A 20,892-nucleotide genomic window follows, 5' to 3' on the forward strand; every position below is an offset into this window, starting at 1 on the left:
CCATCACTGTCAACTCATGCATTATCTGCCTCCCACTCGTTCAGGAGATCCGGAACAACATCCAGAACCCCTCCAACACCGCAGAACCAGCACGGCACTTGTCTGATAACATCTCCAGAGAATAAAGTGGTGATCGGCTTGACCAACTCTCATAATCAAACTGTAAATTAATGACACAGATCAGTCTTGCTTCATTGCACAGCAATGCTGTCCGGTCATGCTTTAAAGCTCTCTTGATAACGCTCCACTTCATTAATAGATTTCAGATTATATATGGGTGAATCTTCAATTACAAATCTTGAATTTCATCTTTGTTAATACATTTATACATTGACACGTCCATGGATTTATTTTAATCGAGATTTAAGGATATGAATGCGTGTATTGTAGAATAACTTTACCTTTATGTCTTCAATAATTCATTTTAAATGGTTCTATAGTGTGAAATATTAATTGTAGTACATATATTCCATGCACTGTTGTCTCTTAATTAATATGTGTTCATAAAAGTGGCATGAATGATAATTATAAAAGAATGACCTCAATACTGTTTCAAATAGTTTTAGATGGAGTTTAGCATGTCACACTGTGGGAAATGTCAAGTTCTCAAAAATATTAAATGTCAAACTTATTATTTATTACTTATTATTACATTATAAACTGTAAGAAAGAAAAAAAAAATATTAATTTGTTCAACACACTAAAAGCAACCAAACGTAACAGTGTTTCGCAAATGATTTGGAATTTGCAAATAGTTGTTATGTCCGGTTGCTTTGAGTGTGTGGTACATAACAACTATTTACAAATACCAAATCATTTGCGATATAACAAAGTGCAAAATAAAATCCCGCTGATTGTAACACTTTAATAAATGTATTATATTGGGGAAATAATAGGTCCAAATTTAACCTTTGAACTCAAGTAATTAGTACAATAAAAATAAAAAAATCAAAGATGCCCCTAATATGTCTTTATAATCTAGAATCAATCTTTCATTTTTCTTTAAAACCACCCTAGAAGACAGAAAAGTTCCTCTAATTGAAGAATCACGCATATATTCTACTCTGTTACTTCAATCATGACATCTCAGTCTCGAGTTTTATCATGTTCATTGATATGACAATGTTACTGGGTCTCGGCTCAAACATTTAAACACATAAAAAGTGATGAAAGCCAAAATATTAAATGCCATTGATGAATATTTATTGAGTAATCCACTATTTTGTAGACTATTTTGTCAAAATGACAATTGTCACCCGAGATTTGGAGTCAAATTACAGGAGCGTAAAAATAACTTTAGAAAGATGGCAGCATCATTATATTATTTGTACACACAGATAGGAAGGTCTGTTAGTAGATTCTGTTGACTTTAGCAAAACTTGTTGCATTATATACCAATGGCGACATTACTTAACATGTCTGTTCCTCGGAAAGTAATAAACATATTTCACTATGTTTTAGTTCTTAAAATGTTATTTTGGTATCTTCACTTTAAGCCTCTCTATGGTTAAATCCCAGAGATATAGGGATCTCAATGCGGCTCCATGAGTAAATTGTTAAATTGCACACATTTTCAGTGGTGAAAAACCAAATGTGGGTCACTTATCAAAGTGTACTAAAGTAAACAGATTTAACGAATACACATACCAATCTCTGTGTAAAATAATATAATGATGCTGCCATCTTTCTAAAGTCATTTTTACGCTCCTGGAATTTGGCTCCAAATCTCAGGTGAAAATTATCATTTTGACCCCCATGTACAAAATAGTGAATTACTTTGGTGAATTAGTGAATAAAGAACTAAGAATTTAGTGAATTTATTCTCCTTGCCATTTAATATTTTGGCTTCCATCACTATTAATGTTTGTCGGTCGGCTTCTAGCCCTGCGGGACCATCTTACATCAAATACTGAATCTGACTATTTAAATGTTGAGCAAGCAATCTCATTGGCTGGCCAATTGGCCAATCAGCTTGTGGCATGTAGTAAATAATGTGATTGCTAACAGACTGCATGTAAAGGCCTTATCAGGGACCTGTTATAAATACAAGAGGGATAAGTATTTAAAAAAGAAAGAACTTGGGGACACATACCATACTTGATTTGTGCGATATCTCCAACGACGATATCTGACACGGGGAGCTGTATGACCTGTCCTCCTCGCACCACCTGGAACTTCTGCTCCTGCTCGATGCGGCTCTGTAAACCCCTGAACTGCTTCTCTTTGCTCCAGTCGTTGAAGGCCGTGACCAGAACAACACACACCACTGAGAGTAAGATCGCAGCTCCCTCGATCCAGCCGGCCTCGGCCTCCCCCTCGTCCTCGGCTCCGGCGGCCGCTGTCCCGCACGCTGGAGAGAGAGCAAGAGCAGCGCTGTCAATCACCACGCAAAACTCCGCTTTTAGATTAGACATAGCCTTGTGTATTTTTTATTTTATTTTCATTTTCATATTCATTGTTCATGTATTTTATTGTTTGTAAGGTGTCCTTCAGTGTGTCTTGAAAGGAGCCCATAAATAAAATGAATTATTATTATTAACATTTAAACACGCTGCTGAAAACACACTGTATAAATCCAAATGTTTTTTTATTTTAGTTTTCTTTGGAGAGTGTCGCTTCTCACACCACTTCTTGCGAACTTTATTTTAAAAAAACAGCCTTTAGCTCTTTCTTTTATAATTCTTATTCATTATTTTCTTATAAGCTCATATTAATTGTGAATACATGGAATGTTTTCAATATGAACGAGAGAAGAGTGAAAAGTGAAAAGATTAAAAGAAAAGGTGAGAAGTTGCAGCTCTTATTAAACAATCATGTCCGTTTGAATCCATAAATATCTCGATTGAAAAGTTCATGGACTCGGTGTGTCACCAACCTAAATAAGTTATGAGAATGTTTTCTATGTTTTCTTTTCTATGAGAATGTAAAAATATTCACCTCATCAGAAATGCACACAAATATCAACATAAACTAATGAATGCTAAACAGATTAATATCAGATTAATGAAACAAATTTTACATCATATACACCCAAAAATGAAAAATCTGTCCAACCTGTATGAATTTTTGTTTCTCTCATGCAACGCATCAGTGTTATTTTAGTTTTATTTATATTTTGAATTAGCTTAAAGTTTTATATTTTTACTTTTCAAGATCAATTTGGTTTATTTGTTTTTTTTAGTGCGTTTGTCATTTTATTAGCTTTTTCTTTTTCTACATTTGTGTTTAATTTATTTTTATTTCAGTTTTCAGCAGTTTTTAGTTCATTTTTTATTTTATTTTTCCAGTTAAAAATGTTAGTGCTTCAATTTCAGCTTATTTCAGTTTATTGCCAAGGCGATTTTCTAATTTGCATTTAGTTAAAGTTTTTCGACTAACATTTACATTTCATTTGATTTCAGCTTTATTTCAATGAACATACATGTTATTAATAGCTTTAGCTCTATAATAACCCTGAACACATCAGCAAAAAGCTGCACTTTTCCATGCAAAACTGCAGTGTGATCATGTGAGATTTCCTGAAGTGGAGATATTCTGCTTCTGTCTTCCACAGAGCTGATCTTTGAACAACAAAATGGTGTGGAATTGATGACAGAATTTCAATGAATTCTGCGAACTGTCCCTTTAAATGCTGATGATTATTCGGCAGATCCAGTGTCGGCTGATCTCAGATCAGGTCTATTTTTAGGCTCTGCAGCGCGGACCCTCCTCGGCTCCAGATCCTTCATTTGATTCGGCTCCTCTGCAGTGAAACCTCTTCATTCTGTGTGTAGAGCGTGTGTGTGTGTGTGTGTGTGTGTGTGGAGCTGTCCGCGGTGCTGAAGTGTTAGATAACAGCTCGTGACACACTGGTGCTGCAACACTCTCCTCAACACACTCCACCGAAACGGCCCGTTCTGCAGGAGACGCTTTCTCACGCTTGCTGATTTTATGCAAATTTTGTCAAATTTGGACAAATGTGCAGTTTTGCATTTGAACCGTTTCTGATTTTCCGGCTTAAGCTGTCATTTGAGCTAGTATTTTCACTTCAAACAATGTTGTTCTTCCTGTTTTCCAGGACAAATATCTAAACATTCTTCACTCGAGATACATTTACTGGAGAAGCAACATGATTCTGAAGCTGAAAATACAGGATTATTGTAGATGAATATGCTTTCACTGTCACTGACTAGATATATTTATAATAATGTAGGACACTTTTACTGCTAACAAGACATTTGGCATTATCAGGACACACACATATTCCCACATTTCATTATTATACATTATATTCAACATTATATACAGTAGTTTAATAGTACTGACACTAAAACTGTGTGAACTATCCATAATAAATATTGTTGCATTTTTGTATTGCGATATATTGTGGCATGATATATTGTTTCACCCCTAGTCATTTTGTTTCTCCAGTAAATGCATCTTGATTTATAAGAATATATAAGAAAAATATTTGTCTTAAAAAACATTATCATTAATCCTGTCGACTAAGCGTAAAGAAATAGTTTAGCAGAGAAAAAAACACAATACATCCACTTGTTTGCTGTGTTTTCTCATGGTACACAAAAGTAGACATATTTTACATTTTTTTGGTCTTATGGACTTCCTTTTTTACACTGGCTTCCTCAGGCTGAGGAGTGACTGACGCAGTGTGAGCATTAATGAGCTTCACGTGTATCTCAGGCCTCAGATGTTCAGTTCTCGGTGAGATTCTCCCGGTATCGATCTGTGCTTATCTTCTGTGAACGTCAGGGATGTCTGGACACACGGAGAGATCCATCTCTCTTACACACACAGCGCCAGTCTCCATTAAAACCAGAACAGTGGAGCCGAGCTGAGGGTTCATCGTCTGCACACGCTTTTCTCTGCTTACACACTGTTGGAAAGTGTGGAATATGCATATTAACGTATTGTGGGAAGCCAGAAAGTAATGAAGCTACAGACCTTTAGTTAACTGCATTACATTTCTTAAGGGAGCAATTTCATTCTAAATATATAAAACTCCATAATATTATTTGCTATTCACGAAGAACTTTACTGGTACATTAACTGGACTAAAACATCAAACTTCTGTTGTGCATGAAGAAGACATGTTTTGAATCAGTTCATTGAAATGAACAAAGTGATTCACTAGAATGAAGTGTGTCTTCCGGTATTACTGCACATATGAGGAAACATATTTTATGTTTATGTCTGATTATTATCTCAGCTCATTTAACCCTGCAGATTCAATATGACATAAAATACAACAAAATAGCATTCTGCTGTGATGCATGTTGGACAAAGCAGATCCTTGCATATGAATGTATTAAGTTTCATGATATTGTGCCAGATAGATTCATATAATCACAGAATCGGATCATAATACCAGCTAAAACATCTTGACAGCGCATGCACATGATGAGTCTCTGCAAGAGTTAGCATGCTCTTCTTCGCTCAGATCTAGACACTCTGAACGCATTGGAATAAAAGATCATTTTCCATTCCTGGAGTAATTGAATTCTTTGAGCATTATCGTGATTGATAATACTTGCTCAGCATTCTTGTAGCTTCTTTATGCTGCTTTAATGGCTTTGTCTTCATTGCACATTTTATGGGCCACTGGTTTGATGTATGGCCTTCACCTAAAGGTTATTCTTCCAGCGCACACTTCATTAACTCTTCGCTCTCTGAATGCAGAGTCATGCTCGCTTTACTCGGAGACAAACACTGACTGCTGATGGACTTTCTCAAAGTCAAGTGAAGAAAACATGTTTGGATATTTCATTCTGTGATCGATATGCAGGAGATCATCCACGGCTAGCTGTGATTTACACTATTGTAATGCAAGACTGGCTGAAGTGAAGCGAAGTGCATTCAAATGGTTTCATGCACCGCTAGCCGAGGATTATCTCACTTGTACAGAACCGTGGTCGTTCGCCCACACTGATGACTGGAAGGGTGAAGTTACGGCCCGCTAGATCTAGCATTCTGTCCGCTTTAAATCAGACACGGAGATAAAGTAGTGCGGGGCATTTATCTGAATGAATGAATTATAGCATTTATTTGAATTAATTATCTAAAGAGAGTGAGAGAGAGAGAGAGAGAGAGAGAGAGAGAGTGAGAGAGAGAGAGTGTGTGTGTGTGTGTGTGTGTGTGAGAGAGAGAGAGAGAGTGAGAAAGAGAGAGAGAGAGAGAGAGAGAGAGAGAGATGCGTGTGTGTGTGTGTGAGAGAAAGAGAGAGAGAGAGAAAGAGAGAGAGAGATGCGTGTGTGTGTGTGTGTGAGAAAGAGAGAGAGAGAGAGAGAGAGAGAGTGTGTGTGTGAGAGAGTGTGAGAGAGAGAGAGAGTGAGAAAGAGAGAGAGAGAGAGTGTGTGTGTGAGAGAGTGTGTGAGAGAGAGAGTGAGAAAGAGAGAGAGAGAGATGCGTGTGTGAATTACCTGCATCTGTTCAGCATCTCTCTACTAAAAGTGAAGCTGTGAGTTTAATTACTTCAAAAACAGCAATATGTCACATGACCCCCCCCACTAAAGAAATATAATGCAGCATTGCAGTAGCCAAGCTATTTTAAACTTTAAACTTCAACCCCCCCCCAATGTTCAAACCAAATCTACGCCCTTGCGCTTTAGCCACACTTACGAATGACTGAATGTCCCTGCATGCAAAATATATATGCAAAAAGTCATTAATTGGAAAGATTGATTGCACAAACAATCAAAACCTCAAGACAGAAAGTATTGAAAATGAAAACAGTCAGTATTTTTTGTGTAAATGTTGATAGTTGCTCTATATTTATATATATATATATATATATATATATATATATATATATATATATATATATATATATATATATATATATATATATATATATATATATATATATATATATATAATATAATATAAAATATATATTTTCATGAAATACGGCCCCCCTGATCTGAACCCGAGTGGTGTTCTGTTATTGGACTTCTGTGCTAGTTACAGCTTGTCCATAACGAACACCATGTTCAAGCATAAGGGTGTCCATCAGTGCACATGGCACCAGGACACCCTAGGCCGGAGGTCGATGATCGACTTTGTGGTCGTTTCATCCGACCTCCGGCCGTATGTCTTGGACACTCGGGCGAAGAGAGGGGCGGAGCTGTCAACTGATCACCACCTGGTGGTGAGTTGGATCCGATGGCGGGGGAGGAAGCTGGACAGACTCGGCAGACCCAAACGTACTGTGAGGGTCTGTTGGGAACGTTTGGCCGAATCTCCTGTCAGAGAGATCTTCAACTCCCACCTCCGGCAGAGCTTCGACCAGATCCCGAGGGAGTCTGGAGATATTGAGTCCGAGTGGACCATGTTCTCCACCTCCATTGTCAACGCAGCCACTCAGAGCTGTGGCCGTAAGGTCTCCGGTGCCTGTCGAGGCGGCAATCCCCGAACCCGGTGGTGGACACCGGAAGTAAGGGATGCCGTCAAGCTGAAGAAGGAGTCCTATCGGGCCTGGCTGGCTTGTGGGACTCCTGAGGCAGCTGATGGGTACCGACGGGCCAAGCGGACTGCAGCCCGGGTGGTTGTGGAGGCAAAAACTCGGGCCTGGGAGGAGTTCGGTGAGGCCATGGAGAAGGACTATCGGTCGGCCTCGAAGAGATTCTGGCAAACCGTCCGGCGTCTCAGGAGGGGGAAGCAGTGCCCTACCAACGCTGTTTACAGTGGAGGTGGGCAGCTGTTGACCTCGACTGGGGATATCATCGGACGGTGGAAGGAATACTTCGAGGATCTCCTCAATCCCGCCGTCACGTCTTCCATTGAGGAAGCAGAGGCTGAGGGCTCGGAGGCGGACTCGTCCATCACCCAAGCTGAAGTCACCGAGGTAGTCAAGAAACTCCTCGGTGGCAAGGCACCGGGGGTGGATGAGATCCGCCCTGAGTACCTCAAGTCTCTGGATGTTGTGGGGCTGTCTTGGCTGACACGCCTCTGCAACATCGCGTGGCGGTTGGGGACAGTACCTTTGGACTGGCAGACCGGGGTGGTGGTCCCTCTTTTCAAGAAGGGGGATCGGAGGGTGTGCTCCAACTATAGGGGGATCACACTTCTCAGCCTCCCTGGGAAAGTCTATGCCAGGGTACTGGAGAGGAGAATCCGGCCGATAGTAGAAAAGAAAAAAAAAAAAATTAAAAAAAAAGAAAAAAAAATCCTCGGATTCAGGAGGAACAGTGTGGTTTTCGTCCCGGTCGTGGAACACTGGACCAGCTCTATACCCTCTACAGGGTGCTGGAGGGCTCATGGGAGTTTGCCCAACCAATCTACATGTGCTTTGTGGATTTGGAGAAGGCATTCGACTGTGTCCCTCGCGGCGGCCTGTGGAGGGTGCTCCGGGAGTATGGGGTCCGGGGCCCTTTGCTAAGGGCTATCCGGTCCCTGTACGACCGGAGCAGGAGCTTGGTTCGTATTGCCAGCAGTAAGTCAGACTTGTTCCCGGTGCGTGTTGGACTCCGGCAGGGCTGCCCTTTGTCGCCGGTTCTGTTCATAATTTTTATGGACAGAATTTCTAGGCGCAGCCAGGGGCCGGAGGGGGTCGGGTTTGGGGACCACACGATTTCATCTCTGCTCTTTGCGGATGATGTTGTCGTGTTGGCCTCATCAGACCAGGACCTCCAGCATGCACTGGGACGGTTTGCAGCCGAGTGTGAAGCGGCTGGGATGAAAATCAGCACCTCCAAGTCCGAGGCCATGGTTCTCAGTCGGAAAAGGGTGGTTTGCCCGCTTCAGGTTGGTGGAGAGCTCCTGCCTCAAGTGGAGGAGTTCAAGTATCTTGGGGTCTTGTTCACGAGTGAGGGAAGGATGGAACGGGAGATTGACAGGCGGATCGGTGCAGCTTCTGCAGTAATGCGGTCCCTGTACCGGTCTGTCGTGGTGAAGAAGGAGCTGAGCCGCAAGGCGAAGCTCTCGATTTACCAGTCAATCTACGTTCCTACTCTCACCTATGGTCATGAGCTGTGGGTCATGACCGAAAGGACAAGATCCCGGATACAAGCGGCCGAAATGAGCTTTCTCCGCAGGGTGGCTGGGCGATCCCTTAGAGATAGGGTGAGAAGCTCGGTCACTCGGGAGGAGCTCAGAGTAGAGCCGCTGCTCCTCCACATCGAGAGGGGTCAGTTGAGGTGGCTCGGGCATCTTTTCCGGATGCCTCCTGGACGCCTTCCCGGGAAGGTGTTCCGGGCATGTCCCACCGGGAGGAGACCCCGGGGAAGACCTAGGACACGCTGGAGAGACTATGTCTCCCGGCTGGCCTGGGAACGCCTCGGTGTCCCCCCGGAAGAGCTGGAGGAAGTGTCTAGGGAGAGGGACGTCTGGGCATCCCTGCTTAGACTGCTGCCCCCGCGACCCGGCCCCAGATAAGCGGTAGAAGATGGATGGATGGATGGATATTTTCATGAACTGCTTCTAAACAGCACGCCAGAACCAGACTAACAGCGGATGGATACTTTACATGCTCTTATCCTGGTTATTAGGCAGAATAAGACACAATGAGCACCAGATTTTGTGTCCAGAGGGAATGTTTGGAAACTGACATCCACTAAAAACCACCTTGACATCAGTTGCTTAAAAGTCACTGTAAAAATGTCTTACAGAGTGAAGTTGTGGAGTATGTGAGTGCAAACCACGAGGTTTGGATTGTATGTAATGTCTGTGAGTATAACAGTGATGTAATCCTTCTGACATCAGTTGACCTGTGCAGATGACAGTAAATGCCAGTGTTTGATATGTCCACATCAAAGCATAGGAGAAACTGTTTAACAGTGAATAAAACACAATATTTGTTCATATTAACTAATCTTAACATTAAGGTGACAGTTTAGTCAAAATAAAAATGATGTCATAATTTGCTCCCTCTCAGGTCGTTCCAAACCTGTATGATTTTTTAAATATATATGTATATTTTTTCTTTTTCTTTTATATATTTTAAAGAATATTTCTACATTTTTTGATGATATGATGTGGGTTTTTTTTTTAGAATATCTTCTTTTGTGTTCAACAGAACAAAGAGAGAGGTTTGGAACGACATGGATGAACTTTCCTTTAAACCAGGGTAAATTGGCGATAAATTGTCTTTAACAATAACCAGCGCCTCGGTTCCCTTTATGATTCGCTGTACAATACGAGGAACACGTGTAATTATACTCACACTCGCTGCCCTCTCCAGGCGGCTGATAGAACGACAGACCCAGAGAGATCATGGCTGCGATTTCGAGGATGATGAGGGTCACGTCTTGTAACGCTTCCCACACTAACTGTAAAAAAGTTTTTGGCTTCTTTGGAGGTATAAGATTTTGCCCGAAGACTTCTTTTCTTTTATCTAGATCTGTGGCATCTCCAGTCAGACCTGTAAGGAAACACAAAGACAAACGTTACAACTCCACTCAAAAGACATAATACACTCTGGAAAAAAATAATAAAGTCGGATTTAAAATTTTCATTTCACAGTGTTTTTTTTTTTTCATTGTCAGCAACTTGAGCGATTGTGTTGCTTCATATACAGCCAGTTTGACATTCCCAGTTTTCAGTGTGAATGAGATGCATTTCTCTCTATTGATGGTCCATTGATTCTGACTAGGCAAACACACTCAAAAAAGCCAGCTCACTCGTTCAATGCAAGATAAAAACACTGCTTTAATGAAAAAGTGGCAAACGTTTTGGTCACATGTGAACTTTCTCAATGCCCAGTGCAGGAGTCACATGATTACATGGATCACATGGTTAACCAAACTAGGGTATACAAACAATCCAGAAACATATTTGAAGAACATGCGTAATAAATGAAATGAGCTCACTACACAATCCAATAAACATTTTCTTCAACTGATTCTGACTAAATCACATTTTCATTAGAAACAAACACATCGTACACTTATAGTCTCTTTATAGTGTGAAACAGCCGACTTACTGTGTAAATATATTTATAATATATCTAACTGTCTCTGCAATGAACTGACAGTGCCAGATATTTAAAGTAGCTTTTCACATTGGTCTAATTGTAAAGCATGGTGTAAACCTGTTTTCTTTTCTGTTCGTCTAAAACTCCCCATAGAAAAAAAGAAAAGAAACAATTGAACCTCAGAGTGTTGATGTGCAGAAATATTATGGGTTTTATTCAATTTTATCTTACACCGGCGCAATGCAGCGCCAAGCGTGACGCAAGTGTGTTCTTGTGTTTTGCTAGTTTCAGCCCGACGCAGTTTTCATTTTCACGTCCTGCGTCACGTTGTTTAAATAGCGAATGCATTTGCGCCCGTTTGTTCACCCATGGGCTGCTGGTCTGAGAACGAGTGTGTGTGTTCTGGCGCTATAGTTTTGAGGAACTATAATAGACTGAGCCATTGACCAACTGAAACCTGGTCTAAAGTCAATGGTGCAATATTGTTTTTTGTCATTTAAAGAGTGTGTTAGTAATGTGAGCCTATAGACGGGTCCACAACGCGTGTACACTCTGCTTATTACACACACACTCTGCTTATTACACACACACTCTGCTTATTACACACACACTCTGCTTATTACACACACAGGGACGCACAGCAGCACACAAACATGCCAAATATTTAAAATAAAAGGATTACAATGTAAAATATTATTATTGTGCATAAAGATATGGTGAATCCGGCTTGTCCCGTAGATGTTCTGCTTGCGCACTTTTACCTTGCACACGAGCAGATCCGTTTGCGCTCTGGAGACGCGTTCGGCCTTTCCACTATCAAATTCCGTCATGAAAAAAAAGAAACAAGCACGAGCACAACTGGCATTTAAAGGGAATGGGAGATGAGACTCTGATTGGTTTAACGCACGTAAATCCCAAAACACACCCATTACCCATGAAGAGAATAGGGACGACCCTTTTAGACCAGCGCCGGGACCGCCGACCATTTTTCCCGTCGTTAAACTAGCAAAAGTGGATTCGGACAGGCAGTGAGTGAACTTGCACCGTGCGCTTTAGACCATGCGCTTAGATCATTAAAATAGGGCCCTATAGCATGTTATTATATTATATGTTTAAGGTGAAGTTATAACAAGCCATATACACTGATGAGCCAAAACATTATGAGCAGTCACAGGTGAGGAGAATATTGCTGATCATCTCCAAACAGAACCTCAAATTAAGGTCTGGGTATATTAGATGGTCAGCAAACAATCAGTTATCTAAATCCACAAGTTGGATGCGGGACAAACGGCCAGGAATAAAGATCTGAACCACTTTGACATGGAACAAAGAGTTCTGGCGAGAAGACTGGGTCAGAGTGTCTCTGAAACAACAAGGCTTTTGGGTTGACTCCCAGTCAATTTACCAACAGTGGTTCGAGGAGGGATAAATTAGAGATCTGCGCGGGAATTCTTTCCGACTCCCACCCATTCCCGAAAGAAATATATGTTTCCTTTTCCCACTCCCACCCACAACGTTCATGTTTTGCTTCACTCGCCCTGCAAAAGCCCACAGGTAAACGTATGCATCGATTTGTTTCAGTAAGTCTATGAAATTTCCATGTAAATGAATGTGTCGCCTATAGCCACAACCTAAGCATAAACTCTCCCGATAAATGATGTGTTATTAAAGCGGCTACATTCACAAACCACTGTTTATATGAACAGAAAAGCAAGCATAAGCTACTGCATGTGTTTATGACAGAAAGTTCTTTTCTGATGACAAAAAAAGCTGTCACTCATTTTAGTTAATCGCGATCTCACAAAGTTCTGTTGTAATCAATGAAGCGGTCGACACTGCACAATGAATCATGTCTTTACATCATGTCAACACTTCATTTGTTGGGATTTGCGAGTGTACAGAAACACCTCTGATTGGCCATTGCATTCAAGAGATCAACAGAAGTGTCTCTGATTGGATACACTGCTCAACCCTGCAAAACCACGTTGTAAATAGAAACCTCTGACGCTCTGCGCAAACACAGATACGCACTGGATCGCTAAATCTGTTTCGCCAATATGCTTTTATTACGGAGAAAACTGATCCTAGATCAGCAGTTATGCAGCTTACTCGCCCATCAGATATCGTCCCGCAGGAGTGCAGCGCTCCAGTTTGAACTAAACCATAATTTGTATAACTACAATTCGAGAAAAACTAATGACTTTGGCAAAAACATAATTAGAGTATTTTTTTTTTAAGGCAGCGGCTATTTGTACAAAGTGAACATAGCAATAGATTCTATTTACACTATATAAAAGAAGCATTTTTTATTTATTTTTTGCAATAATTGCAAATAGCCGTTAGATGCTATTTATACTTATAAATAGTGGCGGATAATATTTGCTCCTCAGTGTTGTTGTACATTAAACGGCATGCAATAATAAAATAGATTAAAAATAGATTGAAATTATTAAATGGACAACAATAAAGCTCTCCCTACAGCTACCCCTAATAACCGCTAAACACTTTATTATTAAACACACATTAGACTTTTTATTTCCACTTTTATTTCACTTTTTTTTTAATAAATGCCTTTCCGATCTGATCTGATCTGATGTGATGTGATGGGAAAAGGAAGTAGAGCGAGTTCGGCAAAAAGAAGGATTCAAATTGCATCAAAACTTTCTGTCACGCGCCTTTCCACTGATGACAATTATGCATCTTCTGCAATTTTGTCTGGCCAATCAGACGCCAGTGGGCGGAGTTAGTGTAAACAGCCTCTGCCATCACAGCCTGATCTCATGCAAATACGTCTCTATAGAACGCATTGTGTTTATCGTGCAATTTATATGCGAAAATGAGTTTTTACATGCAAATGATACACAGTTTTTGCGCGCATGGTAATACACACTTTATTGCGTGTAATACACCACTAATCCTACCCAAGCGTATAATACATACGTAGCCCACACCACTACTAAACCTACCCATGCGTATCATATGCACGTAAAAACTCATTTCCGTGTATAAATTGCATGATAAACACAATGCGTGCTATAGAGACAGTGTGCCCGGGTTGGCCATCAAAGCGTGATATTTGCACAGTGGTGTAAATAGACACTCATTTTTCTAAAGTTAGTCCAAGGTATTGTTTTTTTCCGTGTGGAAGCGAGTGCCGATGTAGACGCCTCCCGACCAGCGGCGTTTGAGATGAGTGTGAATATCGAGACGCTTCTCAGTCCCCAGGATCAGTTCTCTTCGCTCCAGCAGAAAAAAGGCTTTATATCCCGTGCCCACGAATGGAAAATGAGCAATCCATCTCTCGGAGTAAGATTGGGCCCTCATGTCACCCACAGTCTCCAATTACCCAGCTGACTCACACACAGGCTGTTCGACACACTTACATAAAGCCTTTCTGCACTCACACACATCACACTGAGAGTTACAGATCTGCACTACTAAAACACACTAGTCAACTAATCTGTGAAATGATGGAAGCCCTGGATACTGGACTGGGATCTGTTCATCTAAACCTGAATACATGCGTTTCTTGGGAGACTTTTTCCACAAAACTATAAAGCAGCACAACTGTTTTCAACACTGATAATAATCATAAATGTTTCTTGATCATCATATTAGAGTGATTTCTGAAGGATCATGTGACACTGAAGACTGGAGTAATGATGCTGAAAATTCAGCTTTGATCACAGTACATTACATTTTAACATATACTCACAGAGAAAACTACGGAAGCTTGTTTCTGCCACAGAATAAAAAATAAAAAAGGTAAAAGAATTGCGTGATATAAAGTCCAAATTGTGAGACTGCGAAGAAAATCTTCTCGAAATTGCAAGAAAAAAAGTCACAATTATGTTTTTTATCAAGGATAGATGCACTTTTATGATGGACAGATGCGCTTTTATGATGGACAGATGCACTTTTATGATGGATAGATGCACTTTTATGATGGACAGATGCACTTTTATGATGGATAGACACTTTTATGATGGACAGATGCACTTTTATGATGGATAGACACACTTTTATCATGGACAGATGCACTTTTATGATGGATAGATGCACTTTTATGATGGACAGACGCACTTTTATGATGGACAGATGCACTTTTATGATGGACAGATGCACTTTTATCATGGATAGAGGACAGATGCACTTTTATGATGGACAGATGCGCTTTTATGATGGACAGATGCACTTTTATGATGGATAGATGCACTTTTATGATGGACAGATGTACTTTTATGATGGATAGACGCACTTTTATTATGGATAGATGCACTTTTATGATGGACAGATGCACTTTTATTATGGATAGATGCACTTTTATGATGGACAGATGCACTTTTATGATGGATAGACGCACTTTTATGATGGACAGATGCACTTTTATGATGGATAGACGCACTTTTATGATGGACAGATGCACTTTTATGAGGGATAGATGCACTTTTATGATGGACAGATGCACTTTTATGATGGACAGATGCACTTTTATAGACTTCAAAACAGAAACAGCCATTCACTGCCATTATAAAGCTTGGAAGAGCCAGGACATTTTTTAATATAACATTGTATTTGTCTGAAAGAAGAATGTCATATACACCTAGAATGGCTTTAGGGCGAGTAAATCAGGGGCTAATTTTCATTTTTGGGTGAACTATCCCTTTAAGATGGCGATGATAATGAGGCACACTGGACAGAGAGATTGCTCTATTCTCCGCTCGGTTTATCGACACATGCCGTGACTCCTGGAGTGTGTACAGAGCCGAACGCTGGGCAGATGTGATCGGGACAAGCCTTGTTTTCTGAGATTCAGCCGGTTTGTGGACCAGCTGTGCTGATCTGGATTCGCCAGCTGCTGTTGTGTCTCTGTGAAAGCTTGTTTCCATTAGCACTTTTCAGTCAGTATGAGCGCTGCTGTAATGAAGATCAACCGTGCAGGACACACACGTGTGTATCATTTCTCCTGCACATCAGCACAGAAACACAACGGTGACCAATGCTCTTAAACTAAAGTTTGCCAAGCTACATGCAAATAGCAAAAAAGAAATAAAAGAACTGGTTATATACAGTACAAACATACAGTACATTTCCTATTATCACTGTAAAGCTGCTTTGAAACAATCTATATTGTTAAAAGAGCTATATAAATGAAGGTGATTTGACTTGACTTGACATGGGAAAACAAAGTCACTTATTTGAAAAAGTAACTCAGATATTTTGTTGTAAATTTAAAAGTAATGCATTACTCTACTAACCGCTTGAAAAAGTAATCTGTTAATGAAACAGTTGTAAAGCGTCACGGCCAACACTGGCTATAACTGTAGTGTCACTTTTGATGAATTTTGAAAGAAAAGTATTATGGGCCCTATCTTTCACCCAGCGCAATTGACTTTGTCCACCGACGCATGTTTCATTCCTATTTTGCGCCCGACGCACAGCGGACTTTTCCCTCCACAGACGCACGTCGGTAAATTAGGGAATGAACTTGCGCTCCCGGGGGCGGTTCAGCGAAAGAGGAGGCGTGTTCCGGCGCAAACGTTCCCTGGTGCTATTTTGCAGTTTCAGAAAACAATTCCGCCACAGACCAGGAGAAACCTCGTCTAAAGTCAGCGGCGCGTTATTCAGATGCTGTTTTAAGGGCGCATGCTTGGCCATAATGTAGCGTGTGCACAACACACACACACACTTCTCTCATCTACACAGACACAGTTCACATTTTGCAAACATTATTACAAGGAAAAAAATATTACCACACGAGGGAAATCATTGTGGTGTCCATGAAGATGTGAAAAAATAGGCATAAATCTAGCTTACACATTTACCCAAATTATTATACGCCTGTTTAACCGAAGCTAATCTGGGTGTGTTTCTCCATCCCCAGTGTCACTTCTCTGTGTTTTACGGCCCTGACGAGAACGTCGGTCTCCTCGGCTGTGAACCGCTCCTGGCATATCCGCCGTTATAATAGCAATCCGCCATGGAACAAGCGCGCCTGCTCTTAAAGGGAATGTGAGATGACGCTCTGATTGGTTTATTTCTGATTGGTTTATATAACCACACCTATGAGTAATGAAGCTACTTCAGACCAACACATTTTAGATTTGCGTCGGGCGCAAGAGTCATTTATCCCGCCGGTATAATAGCAACAGCGCCGAGATCCGCCCACAAAGTTACTTGCGCTTCAGATCGTTAAAATAGGCCCATAAAGGTGCAATAGGTGATTCTCTACAGATTTTTTTTTTTGTTATGCTGGTTGAAAGTCTCCTCATTTCCTGATAGTAATCACTATGTTAAGCGATCTCAATGTATTTTCATAAATATATATACAATAAAAATATCTTATAAAGTAAGCGTGAATGCGAGCGTCTAAGATATTAGCCAATTACTTCTGTTTAGTGACCAAAAACTGATGAGTTTGTGATCGTGTCTCACAAGTATAGCAAAACAAACCTGTGTGTGTGTGTGTGTGTGTGTGTGTGTGTGTGTGTGTTTGTGTGTGGAGGATCAATCAAACGTGGGTCTCAGCGTTGCTTTCATCATCAGACGCTGCCCGTGAACGCGAGCGATCGACACACACACACACCGCTGATCTGATCTGTGTGTGTATGAGCGACTTCAGAAAGCCAGAGTTCAGATCACACCAGATCACGCTCTTCATCACGTGGCGTAAAGGTTTATTAAAGGGAACAGGAAGACAGCATGGGGAGATATAAATATGTTTCATGTGGTTTAGACTGTGAATCATAAACACAGTCATTAGCAGGTGTCAGCAAACGGATGAAACATATCAAGAAAATAAATCACTGCACTCTTGCATGTGCGACACAAATATGGATTCATAAAGGCCTCGTGCATTTCAGAGCCTACTGTTATTAGCCTGTGAACATATAACAGCATCAACGTCTGTCAATCGTGTTCAGCATTTATGGCTCTATTTAAAGCTTATCTTGATATGTGGCAAAAAACATGGTGTTATGGTGTAAAAACAGGGTGTGTATCAGCAGTACCAGAGCAACACACACATGCACAACTGAAGCACATCAGAGCAACACACACATGCACAACTGAAGCACACCAGAGCAACACACACATGCACAACTGAAGCACATCAGAGCAACACACACATGCACAACTGAAGCACATCAGAGCAACACACACATGCACAACTGAAGCACATCAGACACACATGCACAACTGAAGCACACCAGAGCAACACACACATGCACAACTGAAGCACATCAGAGCAACACACACATGCACAACTGAAGCACACCAGAGCAACACACACATGCACAACTGAAGCACATCAGAGCAACACACACATGCACAACTGAAGCACATCAGAGCAACACACACATGCACAACTGAAGCACATGCTAAATCTTGAATGCTTTGAAACACACATTTTTCGGTCAAAAATGACTGAAGAGCACCATGGGTCAAAAAAATCAAGTAGTTCAACTACTTGCATGTAATATAAATATATTATTTAATACATAAAAATATATAATACATTTTCATTTACATTTTTAAACATTTCTGATTACATTGTGATACTTTATGCAAGTTAGGATAGTGTGCAGGATTTTTTTTGTTTCTATATTTAATTGGTAAATAATGTGCAATGAAGTGTCCATAAACATTACATTCACTGAAGTATATTCTTTTTATTTTTCTCTTATATTTGTATATTTCTCTTTATTTTTATATTCTCTTTTTAAAGTATATGCTAAAGTGTACTATTATTTCACAAGGGAGAGGAAGAAATTCACAGAATAACAAAAGACAACTTCAGTATAGACTGGAATGTAGTACGTGTCAAACTACTACTACTAATAATAATAAACTTTATTTTATATGGCGCCTTTAAATGTTACTTCTCAAAGCGAAAATGATACAATGTAAAGGTAAAAAGTAAATGCATAAATAACAAGAGAGAGAAAAACATCGAAAACAGCCATAAACTAAACATTCTGCAAACATACAATATTCAAAATACAATATAGGCTACGAGATAAACAATATACACTCCAAAATCACATATAAGCAAGTCTAAAAGAGTGACAGCCAGGGGTTTTTGTCCTCGTCCCGAGTTGTTCATGATCTACAAACGGATGATCAATGGCCTCTAAATGTAAAGAGTGTGTGTTATAAAGCACACAGATGAGTGTGTCAGCAGTGATGAGCTTACAGTGTTTCACCAAATGATGAAATCAGCTTTTAGATGAAGGGAATGAAGGAATGAAGGAATGAAGCGAGCGCTAGAAGTGGAGCTGACCTCATTACTCACTGAACAAGTGTGAATCGACATGCTCTCGGGACTTATGAGACCACTGAATGAATATCGTATTAATTAGGGTCTAAAAGCAGGACACGCACACACTCAGCACGAAGCGCCGTGTATTTAGGACAGATATAGACCGAGAGCAGGAATAAGTGATGAAAGATTGATTTGTGCACTTTCAGTGAACATTAGCTCACTCCAAGACAATCTTATCTTTGCTATTTATACAGCATGCAGCTGCAATTTTTACACTTTCAGGAGACATATTTGCATACGCTTATGCGGTTGAGATGATATTAAAAAATTACCCTTTTAAAAGAGCGTGAGAGAGAGAGAGAGAGAGAGAGAGAGAGAGGACCAACAATATTGCATATTTTAATGCCTAGCTGTTTCGCTGTGGTTATAAATAGATCGCCATGGAAACCCTACACATAAAGCACTGGAGCACATGGAGGCGAGAGAGACGAACATCTGGATTTCTGCACATCTGTACGTCACTGCGCTCGCTCTGGGACTACAGTACCAGCAAGTGAAGTAAAAGATCAATCAATACAGCAAATGAAAGGGTAAATGCCATGTTTAACGTATTAAATAATAAAGGCTTTGAGGAATAGACAAGTAGTCTGCTAGAAAAAAAAAAAAAAGAAAAATGAAAAATGCTAAATTAATAAATATAAAGGTGTCATGAAGCAGAAAAAGATTAGTTCTGGATTTGTTACTACTCTATCTCTATGTATGCTGGGAAAAGTATGCATGAAAAACTGAATTTCCATGTTGCTAGTGACAAATGAACTGAAACTTACTAAAACTGTTCTTCTAATGGTGTATATATATATATCTGATAAGAGATATGAGAGACATATAAGAGGTCTTTGCATTTGCATTTAAACATCCTAGTTTAATAGATTAAAACATCCTCCTTATCATAAACAAAGCATTATTTTAATCGAGCTCCAAAAACGGCTGGTTTTGATATCGCAGATCTGTGACGTCACACGGGCAAATACATTTGCATACGTATGCCCTGTATACTTTAAAGGGGTCATGAACTGCATTGTTTTATTGTTTTATAATGTTTCAAGGGGTGCACTTAAAATGTTAGTATGATTTTTACATCATAAATTATAAATAAAAGGCATTTTTCCTACCCTGATTTTAGCCCTTTGGTTTGAATGCTCTGTTTGAAGGGGCGTGTCTCTGTGAGACTGTAAACGCCCACTGCTGTGATTGGCTGTGAGACTTCAGTGGAAACGCCCACTGCTGTGATTGGCTGTGAGACTTCAGTGGAAACGCCCACTGCTGTGATTGGCTGACATCTTTGCATATGAAATATGCATAAGTATCACATGTGGAAGTTATTAATCGTCTGATGTTTCGCTACACTATTACGTAATAAAGTGACACATTCCACAACCTGTCGTTTTGTGAGATTGGCTTCAATATAAACTGTTTTTAGACTAACAAGAAAGTTTTGAGTTCTGAAACTTTTTTAAAGTCAAGTCAATTCAGTAATCTTCATTTATATATAGCGCTTTTAACATTATAGATTGTTTCAAAGCAGCTTTACAGTGATAATAGGAGATTACAGTAACAGAGATCGTTTGGCTTTATAGCAGATCTAGAATAAAGTTATTGTCCAGATAAAGTTAGTTTTGATTGATTTACTTCCGTTGTAAAGATCATGAGTTATTAACTTACG

General features: G+C 40.1%; 1 protein-coding gene across 11 annotated transcripts in view; it reads right to left on the reverse strand.

Annotated features, from left to right (window-relative positions):
- Positions 1–20,892, reverse strand: part of atp2b2 (ATPase plasma membrane Ca2+ transporting 2) — a 184,025-nt gene that overhangs the window by 60,383 nt on the left and 102,750 nt on the right. For all 11 annotated transcript variants that reach the window (XM_084100829.1, XM_084100830.1, XM_084100831.1 and 8 more), the window contains exons 3-4: positions 10,157–10,354; positions 2,093–2,350 (exon numbers count right to left, since the gene is read on the reverse strand). In XM_084100829.1, the coding sequence (XP_083956955.1) occupies positions 2,093–2,350; positions 10,157–10,354 (456 nt within the window). The remainder of the gene's footprint in view (positions 1–2,092; positions 2,351–10,156; positions 10,355–20,892) is intronic.

Source organism: Abramis brama (genome assembly GCF_963993115.1).
Source record: "Abramis brama genome assembly, chromosome: 23".
Taxonomy (NCBI): domain Eukaryota; kingdom Metazoa; phylum Chordata; class Actinopteri; order Cypriniformes; family Leuciscidae; genus Abramis; species Abramis brama.